The 12016-nt window shown below is 35.7% G+C and overlaps 2 protein-coding genes across 6 annotated transcripts in view; both read right to left on the reverse strand.

Moving 5' to 3' along the window:
• Nucleotides 1-12016, reverse strand: part of LOC133524004 (putative polypeptide N-acetylgalactosaminyltransferase 9) — a 422033-nt gene that overhangs the window by 269794 nt on the left and 140223 nt on the right. The gene's annotated exons all lie outside the window — the stretch shown is intronic.
• On the reverse strand, nt 2620-5908 carry LOC133524636 (tyrosine-protein phosphatase non-receptor type 9-like). Its single transcript, XM_061860769.1, has one exon. It carries the CDS (start codon nt 5206-5208, stop codon nt 4276-4278), a length of 933 nt encoding a protein of 310 aa, XP_061716753.1. The 5' UTR covers nt 5209-5908; the 3' UTR covers nt 2620-4275.

Consider the following 12016-nt stretch of genomic DNA (forward strand, 5'->3'; position numbering starts at 1 on the left):
GAACATCTTCTTCGTAGGCTGCACTCAACCCTCCGTGCAACAACCAACATCCTCGAAATCATGGCTTTGCGCGCTAGAGACAAGTAGTTCATTACTACAATTATCCGTAGCTAGTTATATAACTTGCTTATATTAGGTCAGTGATGTGACACGGATGTGCTTAGCACGTCCAAATACAGTGATTTTTTGATACTAGGTATCACTAGGACCCCTGACATGATTATCTAAATGACTGTTTGAATTCGTATAAGTATCGACGCACACTAGAGCAACTCACTTGTTCAAGTGACTTTTTACGAACGTGTTGCGTTTTGTTGAGCATATCAGAGCAAATAATGACGCCTAAAAAATTTACTGTTGCTAAACTTACTGAGGTCTCCCAGCCGGGAGAAAATCCTTACGTGATTGTCCCGACTTCATGGATTAAGCGCAAAGACGACGAGTATGTAACGATTCCATACCCTCCAAGAGATCTGCTACCCTTGGCGTTTGAAAGGATTGTTACCTGCCAATTGGCACTCGCAGAATGGGAGGACCACCAGGGTGTCATCGAACGTGAAGCAGGTAAGCCATATTTGTCACGCTTGATGATCTCTCCTCTCTCAGTGACCGTAGAGTAGTAGATTTCTAAATAAGGACTTTATTTGTTTTAGATACGTATGAAGCGGGCTTGCTCTACGTGAAACGCAAAAACCCTGCGCTTTTAGAAGAAGAAGTTCTGATGCTGTGGAGGCGCATTACTCTGGAGTTCGTTGAAAAACTCGGACGATTGCACCCGGCTACTGTAATCTACAAAGTTTGGTCACGCTTTTGGCACTCAGGAGGTCAATAGGTTCTTTCTGATAAAGCTTTTGTCGATAATAATGAGCTATACTGTAATGTAATACCAAGTTATCATATTCAAATCTACCAAGCTACAAAGTGACACATATTTCTAACAACAACCGATTATTGTGGTACATAAATCATTGTTTAAATCTTCTTAATCGTAAATGTTACTTTAAAGTACCCATTAAACACTATATTAAATCATAGCAGTGGGTGATTCTGAGATCTGCGGTATATAGCGGAATAAATTATACCGGTCATAAAGATATTGTGAGTTATATTTTATGTCATTTATCAGAAGTAGATTTGGATGTAAACATAAAAACTATTAGCAAGATATGTAACAGTTTTCGAAGTAAAAACTATTTAAATTCGATAAAACGAATATATATTATCTACAACATTTAAGTGCAAGGAAATAGTAAATGAGATAAAATACATTATAGTGTTTCATATCGCGTCTCCCGCACGGAAAAATATGTATGCGAAAAATATATATGAAAATATATTTCATTTCTATTTTTTTTGCGCTAAATATTTGCACATATATATTGTGTATGCGAAATTGAGATATATCTCAATTTCGCATACACAATATATATGTACAGTATACTGTATACTGTATTACTTACGTAAAGTTTAGTTATATTTTTTTTCATCATTTCTCGAGAAAAATACTTCATCTGCAGAAATAGTTCACTTGTAAGAAACAAAAAATAAATAGATATTAATCAGAGGTTTTTTTTTATTCTCGGTACAGACGTACGTCACGTTCGTGTCAAAATAAACGTATGAAATTTCCGAAGCTACGTAATTTTACAAGCAACAATTCCAACCAACCACATGTTGCGTCAATGTATCTTCACACGAAAAATACTTAGTTTTATTGCAGGTGAAAACACTAACGCCCAATATTTCAGAGAACAATCACGGTTTTCAAGACCGCTTTTATTTCTATCATTAAAAAGTAATTGCTAGTTCTTCTGAAGTGGAATACCACTCGGTTTATGAGCCATATGCAACACCTGAGGTTATGAGAGATCTTAATAGCTCAATTAAGTATTTTCGCGGAACAGTGACACGTAGTTACTAAATAATTTATATTTTCAACTACTACAACAGTTTTTCCTCCATGTGATTTATGGGATTTCAAATTTTATATCCGCTTTAAATAAACAGCTAAAGTATTTGATGACTTGAGATTCTAAAATAAATTTTACGAACACTTGATTGTGGTTATATCATCTCCACGCGGGTAGATGGCGTCGTTGTTAAGGAATAAAAGCTTTCCACAGAGCTTTTGCACATCATTTTCTTTCAGTTTTCAGTCGGGATAACATCCGCGTAATCATGTCGAATTTTGTGGTGGTGAAGTTTGATGAAATATCTACCTACGGAACGAATCCGTACAAATGTGTTCCCGTGTGGTGGCTTAGTGATAATGTGGGGACCAAAGTTCAAGTTCCGTATCCCTCAAAGTACCAGATTTTTGATAACTTTAGAATTATCATTAAACGCGAGCCGCCGATCGATGGATGGAAGAAGTATACAGGCACCATTGTCCATACAACAGGTACCTATCTTTTGTTTTCAAAATTAAATTAAATTTCTGTGGTGTTTCCTTCAAGTAGCTGTAGGTCTAATTTGTTTTCTCTAAGTATCTGTCTATCTTGTGTGTCCGACAAGTGTCAAACAAAGAATTAAAGCCATGACTTCTTTACATTTTTACTAGACACATGGAAAATACGTAGCTTTAATAGTAATTTATTTCAATTACAGACTCGTATCACGAAGGACTACAATATATCGCCACTCAAGACTCATCGTATTTACCAGAAGAGCTTATGTTCATTAAATCTATATCAATTAGCCATAGGTCTCCTAGGAAAAGAACGTTAACAAAATTCGGACTAAGGATTCGTCGGAGGTTCTGTAAATTATTTAGAATATAAACTACCTTTAAAAATTCTTGGTATTTATTTAATGTTCAAACATCTAGAAACTTAACCTACTTACTAAACCCTTGATAAATAAATTCAAAACTTCACACAAAATAATTGTACGCTGACCACGTATGAAGACGGTTATGATCAAAGCACAAATAATGAGACCACTGTGTAAATAACAAATAGGTAGCTACCTAACTACTAGTTAGACTTTTCATGAGGTATGTGAATCATTACCTGAAACAAAGAAAACATCTATCAAACACTGATCAACTATCGGTAAACTAGAATGTGGAGTACTGTGAGCTGATAAAGAAAAACTTACGTAGTGGCGCAGACAATACACTTGATCCTCATTCTGAAATATTCTTTTTTTCTCGGAAAGTTCTCTAGGTGCCCATTTTTCCGCAGCCAAATGTCAAAGTGATAGTACTGTAATTTAGCACTTACACCTTCGAGAAAAATGGTCGTGCCTTCTATGTGCCTACACGTTTTCCACTGTTTACTTGCTGCTTCAAATACTAGATGTCGTAAATATGACTTGGAATAAGTCCGCCACTCTTGGGGTAAGTAGCACAAATATGTCAGACACATTTTGTAAGTATCAAACGATTGAGTACACAGAAAATACTTGACTGAATGATCACTAATTAGACGTCTAGGTGATTTATACCCCAGTAGCACACGTGTTAAGGAGATGCAATAATAAGGTCATGGAGATAAGATTAAGCGCATTAAATTACCTCTTTAGGATCAGGTCTCCAATCCATAAGCATCCAGAAGTAGCTCTTTGAATCAGGATAAGTCCTCCTGTCAGATTCTTTCTTCAGCCAAAGCTTCAGGTTCCAGTACTCTGTCTTTGTCGTCGCCATTCCGATGCTTGTTACTGCACCCTTTATCTCGCCGTGTGCCTCGAAATGGTTTCTAAGGCTTTTGAAGATCATCAGCTCTACATCCTTGCGTGAGAAGATATTCCATTCCCATGGAACTATACAGATATAATGATATTTCCCGTTGACCATCATTGTACTGAAGTCACCTAATTTAATGAGGCAATCGCATACGCTGCAGTCTTTAAATTGGGTCTTGGACATAAACATAGATACTTGGTGTCAGGCAGGTTATCGGTTAATAATTAATCGATATTCCAAAAATTGCCATTCGTGCAAAGTCCACATCTTTCAGCCCAAAGTAAAACTGCTAAATATCTATAAATCTAAACACGAAGTGTTCTTGAAGTTGTATTAGAAACAAGTTATCGAATTTATCAACAAATTACACCACATGATTCACAAAGTTGAGTTCAAACTAAATTAAAACGATTTTCCTGTATAAGGAATTTATACAATCAATGCAAGGTTATTTAAATGAAACAACAGTAAGTGTATAATTTAAATACAAGTTATATCTAAGAGTATGTACAATTAAAATAAAAGTATACACATATTAAACAAATTTAAATACAAAGATCTTTGAACGACTAATACAATCTTAATCTAACTCACTTCACTAAGTCACGTAAAAAATAGATTGCTTTTGCAGCAGGAGATATTTTTCTTTCCCGTGGAATAGAGTCTACGTATAACTTGATAACCTTATACACAAAAATATACTGACTAGTTTGAAATAGCGAGTAAAATCTTTGCTGACGTATGTGCACTAAAGTCGACGCTATTGCCACTTTTTTATCACTTTTCAACTTGGATATACAAGTGTCTATCACAACAAAGCAAGGTGTTCTTCCTAACCCTGCGTTGCAATGCACTACCATGGGAGGTTGGGGAAGTGTGAGGTCGCCCGGGAGTGACTCTCTGAACCGCCTGACCTCCAGGACAAATTTTAGGAAGTCTAAAGTATTTTCAGGTACACCATGATCGGGCCAGGCTGTATAATTATAATGTGTAACGACTTGGCAAGCGTCAGTGCCATCTGTCAGAAGTAGAGTACTCTTTACGTAGTGCGCAAAACGTTCCACCTTCATGGTCGTTACCCGGAACTTTTTGTTGAATGACATACTTGATAGAGGGACGTCACTCCAATAGGGATAGCACTTCTCCTTTTTATTCTCCACTTTCTGACATAGCATCACGACTATTTTGACATGATGCATCCAAATTAAACGGTAGAAATTATAGGCTGTCTTTTGAGTTGGGGCTTCTGCAAGAACGTACTGCTTCTGTTGATCAGCTCCATCACAGTAGTTTGCATTGATGAAGGTATTCCTGTTTCGTTCTGTCGGGAGCACGACCCTTGAGTGGTCATAACACACGTCGTGGACGAATCTGTTGAGGTCCCGGTTTCTGGAACTTTCTTCGAATGTTCCTTCAACTTTTTCACTTGTAATCCGTTTGTGCTCTGCAGTGACTTGTTGCTCCCAATCACTGTTTCCCATCAGGCTGACGAAATCTTCCAAATAAAGGTCTTTATATGCCATTATTTAATTTAATTTAATTTATTTTACACTAATTATTCCCACGTTTAGTTTTCATGGGTTTCAGCGATGACTGATGAGTTCATGTTTTACAATTGCTTTAAATAGAAATAAATTGTGGCATATATCGACAAATATGGGCTGTTATCACTCACGCAGCAACTGTTGAAACGTCGTCATTCCTATAGGAGGCAAACCGCAAAAATAATTATGAGCACGTACATTGTAACGTTATACAATTTAACGTCATCTATTGTATGGTAATTAAAAAGGCAATATTCAGAACAAATAATTCACACTGTTACTAACTGAATTAATAAAATCAATTTTATTTGTTCTGAACTTAATGCATGGGGCGTTATCTATTCCGACGCGTAACTAGTTTATGTAACATTCGTCGGACGCTTTGGTGCCACACTGTCTGCGGCTTCGAGACTAATAGCTTAAAATTGTATTCATTATATGATAGTTTATCAAATTGAATATCCCTGTATGGAAATGGCTCTGACTTGAAATTATGTATGGTTTGGGTTATTCCTTTGGCATTGATGGAAGACCTAATCGCGTTACTATCGTAAACAAATGGTTTTGCGTATCACAGTGTTATGACCTAGAAATCGATTCGACATTGGACTGAGTCAAACAAACTATAAATTTTCCGGACAGGCGACTGAGCTTCCAGTCAGCTGGCAAACGTTTTCAGGTGTACGCCTATTTTTCGGAATAAAAATGTCTAAGTGCTCCAGGACTACTTCGAAGATTAGAAAGTTCTTCAGACAATTACGATTCATCAAATCGAAAAGTCCTGAAGAATCCAATCAAGATTCTGGCCAAGACATACTTGGAGATTTTGGTTACCTGCTTGTTCGCCGGCAGTGGTTGCAGACTCCTACATTTGAGACTCAAAACTTCTATGGAGAGATACCGGGGGACCTGGCCAGTCAAAGGAGGAGTGATTTTCAAATATGCGACCTGCCTTGTTGTTATGGTAAGTAAGTCCATTATTTTTATTGAATTGTTAAGTTAGAATCTGATAGTGATTAAGAAAGTAGAAGATAAAGTAAATCACAAATCTTTATACATAAAAATCCAGCGTTATAATGTTTGTCTACAATCAACTCTAAACCAATCAAACCGATTTACCTGAAAGTTGGTATTTATGTATAATTTGGTCCAGCTAAAAAAGTTGTTGAACTCTTATTGTGTAGTTAGACATATAAATATAGCTGTAGATTAGTAGTTAAAGATATAAACATTCAAAATAATACACAGCACATGAAAGTGAAATGAAAAAATACAGAAAAAGTGATGGTTGGGTAGTAAATAGATCAACAGAATGCACGCACTATAAAATAAACTGTAGCTGAAAAAGAAATTTCATAAAAATTGGTTTAAATGGTTTAGAGTTAATCGTGAACAAAAATGATAACATTAGTTATATATATATAGAGAAGATAACACGATATCAAACTAAACCGTGTCAACGCTACTTTAGTAGGTCAAGTTCATTACCAAGCGCATTGCTCCCAATGAATTGACTACTCAGGGTTTATCGACCAGTACTGTAATAAAAATGTTTTGATGTTATCTACATGTGAATATTAAGAGTAAAATAATATTTTGAATGAATAAACAGTTGCCAAGTTTTAAATGAATGTAGGTGGCAGATTGAAAGGGAGTGAGAACAAATTAATGGAGATGTGTACAATCTAAAACAAGCGGATATTTTCAACTCGAGCGTTTTCAAATATATTTAAATTTAGTTTAGAGTAGAGAATACAATTTAAACCCTATTACAATAAACACAAGGTATAAAAACAGATGAGTAAATTTTGCGGTCGGGCTTTTCAGTAAAATCAGAATCTTTTTTTAACCATGACTGATTTCTATAATTTTCCAAATAAGCTGTCACGCCTTCTATCGTCACTCCAAAGCCTTCAGTTCTTCCATATCTGTTGTAATACCGATAATGGTGCTTCCACAAAGTGCAATTCAAGTTTTGATACTGCTGCCACTCACGAGGGACTACGTAGAGAGTTTCATGCTCTCTCACACTGAAAAACAAAGACTATTATTACTAATAGCCACCTAGAATACTATCATTAAAATGATCAGCTGTACTAACTTTTTATTGCAGGCAGGACAGGGCATCTTTATAAATGTTTCTGAAGGTGTGATATTAGGCACTAGAGGTTCACACAGCTCCCGATCAACAAAGAAACTCTTCAGCCTGGAGCGAAGATCGACGTTTATAAGAGCTGGGCTAGTTAAGTTTAATGATTAAAGATTGAAAGGTCGTTAGTGAAGTGTTAGATTCAATTGCATCGATTGGCACTACGCAGTTGTTTGTTGTTTTCTCAAATGTCACTCTCGGTTCTAGATATTCTAAGGGTTCTGCTATTGCATTTTAATACTTAAGCAACATCGCGTATTCCTAAAAAAAAAAAAGAAATGTTAGTATTAAGAGATAGAAGATCAATCCATATAAAACCGAAAATAGTGATAGTAGAAGAGACTTACATATCAGGCCAAGTGCAGGAAATAAAAATAGATTCGTAGTCATTGTAATAAGGGCAGCTTCTTTCGTCATTGCACCGTTTCATCCAAATAGAGGTTTGGTGATGCTCCAATTGCGCTACGACGTTTGCTATGTCAATCACAGTACCCTCGATTTTCTTACTCTTGTGGAAATGAGCTAAAATTTCTGCCTTGATGATATATCTAAGAGCTTTAATTGACAGCACCCTCCATTCAATTGGAATATACACGACATGAAAACCTGACATATTACAGCTAGTTGAGTGTTAACGTGATGAAAATAGTGACGCGACTGCTTTATTGAAATGTTACACTTACTTATAAGCAATTTGTGTGGAATCTCAAGAGCCCTCAAGACCATTGATGTTCAATTGGAGGTAATTATTCGAGAGTATATAAATCACGAATGTTAGAGTGTTAATCATTTATCAAACGACCAACGTCCGAGGTTGATGTATTGCATATAAGAGTCAGTCAACTTACTTCGTCCCCAATTTATTGCCAAGGTAATAGTTCTAACTTACTAATTTTTCAATCGGCATCCAACCTTATAAACTATAATTTTTAATTTAAACAATATTCCGTAATGTATCGACTGCTACTCATGCACGTCAGATACACAGAAATTGCTAACCCCTTCAACGTTAAGAGTTTGATTAAAAATTATAGTTTATAAGGTTGGATGCCGATTGAAAAATTAGTAAATTAATAATTAACCAACCAGGTGGAAGTTAGGAGTAAATTAATTAAATAGTTCTAACGTCGTTTTTTTTTAGGAAAAATGTGTCACATTTAATCCAAGCTAACGAAGTTTTTAATTGCAGATCCGTTGTTTCTTGAAGAGAAACCGGTTTCATCGACTAAGAACGGCTAATGGCTGATCGCAAGGCATCTAGTCAACCGGAGAAACCAAAAGAAGGAAATGCAGTTACAAGGTTCATTAGACACCTCAGTCCCACCAAAAGATACCACGGCTCAACGCCTGGAGCAAGCAGTTCTGCTACGCAAGAGGGGGCTTCATCACCTACGCAGCAAGACTCATCAACAAAGGCTGCTAAAAAGCCTAATAAAAGTTCTTTGAACCTGGTGGAATCAAAGTCTAATTCATCCAGCAAGAGTAGTCTGAGTAAATATTCACCTCCGTCGCTTTGGATGACCCCAGCTCCATCGTACCAGTCGTTGAACCAAGATGAACGATCTACAGAACTCAAGCTTCTTAGTCAACTACATTCGAACTTTGATGAAGCTACAGGGATTCTTGGGAAATACATTTATTTACGAGAGCGCAAAAAATAATGTAAAGGGTAGCTAAAACTTGTCCCAGACTTTGTATCTTTGCATAACTATGTTAGAATTAAGTGTACTAATAATGTACTTTATATTCATTCTTAATTAAACGTATTACTGGCACATACTTATTTTATTATAATAGATAACATTTAAGCAGTGTAAAAGAAATAAAATAGTTCTGCTCTTCCCATACAAAACTCGTGTATGATAAACAATACTCATGATTAATTAATATAAAACTTTTTAAACACATGTTTCGTCACTATAAGATACAAAACAATTTAGCGGGAACTGACGAAGATTGTTCGTGATTGACATAAGTGGTACACTTGACCCAAATGCGACAAATCAGTGGACTGAGCATCCGATTGAAATTACAAATTAATTTGTTCGATTGATCGACTTGAGCTCAAGGGCCGTGTTCAATACCAATTTATGTCAATTTGTAACAACTTTTGACAGATTGTGTGAAATAACTGCTTTAGTATTCTGTAATAGGAAACAAGTTTTTATAGAATAAAAACTCATTAGTACTGTTTTTACTTTATTTAAACCTAGATTAACACATTACATAATGTGATTTAGTTTGTTTACGATTTCTTATCGTCTTAAAGTTACTATAGTTACACTATTTACTGTAATGAGTAGTTACAAATGATTTTTGCTAATATTGACTAATCATGAGTGCAAACACTACGACCGAAGTTACGACACCTGGAACAAAACAAAAAGAACCATTGGTATGCAAACAAACTATTTGCTGGAACTTGCAATGCACCTCTGTTGTAAACCCTCAGAATAAGATTAGTTTATGATACAAGTCTACTTACGTCCTTGAACAAAGTATGCACTTCATCTTGATTCCATAGTACTCGTTAGCACGAGGATACTGACTCCCGTCCTCCGCTTTCCGCATCCAAGGAGCATGTCCATAATAGTTAAATTTTGCAGTAACGTTTTCCAAGCGAATTGTAGTCCCCTCCATATGCCTGCAGTGCTTCCACTGATTTATCGCTTTGTCTTCTATGGTACTTTTTAAAAACTGTTCAGGGTACACCTTCCATTCTTTTGGAACATAACACGTGTACTGATCGGCCATTTTTAATTAAACGCAGAGACACAATAGAAACATCAACGGCTAGTTGTAAAGTGATGTCTGGTTTCGGCAGTAGAGGTATTTATAAAGATAATTCAGAATTGAATAATTTAAATAAAATTATAGAACCGTTGGGCGTGTAACGTCACCCACGCAGACCTGTGTAAAGACCCTAGCAACAAATCCTGAGCAGACTACTTAATCAGCACCTTTATAAACAATAAGTCGCTTTGTTGCACTTTTTATCGGAAATCGCTTGGACTGCACTCAATCATATAAAATTAAGTATAAGGCAGGTTCACATGTACCGTTTTAGCAGTTTGTAACATGATGACGCATTCGCTGTAGAACGAATAACTATTTAATTTTATTACTCAATGATCGTAAATGTCAAGTTTTATAGACTTCACTGAAATAGTAGCTCTAAGTTTTAACTATTATGTTTAGAGTGGGTATTTAGTGACTTATAACTGCTATAAATACAATTTTGTCCAACATAGCAACAATCTAGAACTATGCTTAACCTCGAAGTACGAACGATCCAAAAATGAACCCGTTTTAGGATGAGCCTACTCTAAGTTTTACGACTTTTTAATAAATGTAAATGGATTCGGCCGATTTAGCGTTACATACAAATCGAGACATTATTGAATTTAAACATCTGAATTGTAACGCATATGACGTTGTGTCAAATAAAGTAAGTAATTGATGGCCATAATACTGTCAAACTATTTTTGCAAACAGCTTAACGGAGTAGTTTTAGTGACATCCGTTCTCCGAAGTCGTAAAACGTGAATTCGCATATGAATGTCACTCAAATTGTCAACACACTTTACGTGAACTACTTGTTTAACAGGTGGGCGTCTGTTGACCATCAGGAAATTGGTGGAATTTGCCTTTATTACCACCCGCTGAGCTGCTATAAATAAATGGTATCAAAAAATTGGGATTATTCGTCACTGAATATCTTCGACGGAAAGACGTCTTTCATTTAGCCGACGAAAATGCGCAAGTACATCTCACCTCAAGAGTCAGAAGCTTTAGTCCGTTGTCAGTCATGGAGTTTAGAGGTGTCGCCCCAGCAAAAAAAACAAATTTGGGAACAAGAAAAACTTCGTCTGAAGGATACTTTTGGACCCGTGAATTTGTTATGTAAAGTGACTGTCCTAAGAAGAAGTACCAGTGACTGGTCCATGTCAAAAAACAGTAAAAATCCTTCTAGGTCTTAGAAGAGATATTGTTAGCTATTAAGATTATGTTTTAAGTGAACTTTTGAGCTGTAAAATAAATAATACTTTTCTTTACATAAGCATGCGCATTGTTTTTTTTACTACTTAGTGATAAGAAAATTCCAAATCTGTACTAAAATTTAATAGCATTTTCAATAATTAAAAGTGATAACAGGAAATTGGACAAAAAATGTACAGCAAACTCTTATTAAATCTGCTACGTTTCGTATATTTATAAACGTCGCAGATTTAATAAGAGTTTGCTGTACATTTTTTGTCCAATTTCCTGTTATCACTTTTAATTTTTTGATCGCTGGACGTTAACAACATGAGTACTTTTCAATAATTTGTACAAATCATAAGATTAAAAAGTACACGATGTTGTTTAAACTTTTAGCCTCTATGAAACATAGTTTGGCTTATCGTTTGACTCAAAACCCCATTGAGTCATACCTACAACTATTTCTAATCCATATATATGGGTATTTTCAGAGGAAAATGTGGTTTTCATGGTATAACCACATCCTGTCAATAAGTACGCATGTGTTACAGTTGTGGTTAAGATCAATGAGGATAAATATGTTGCCATTGCAATTACTCACGCGTCAGAGGTTATCAAAATACCGATCAACAATAGAATTAGGTCATATACCTAGAA

Source organism: Cydia pomonella, chromosome 13 (genome assembly GCF_033807575.1).
Source record: "Cydia pomonella isolate Wapato2018A chromosome 13, ilCydPomo1, whole genome shotgun sequence".
In the NCBI taxonomy this organism is placed as follows: domain Eukaryota; kingdom Metazoa; phylum Arthropoda; class Insecta; order Lepidoptera; family Tortricidae; genus Cydia; species Cydia pomonella.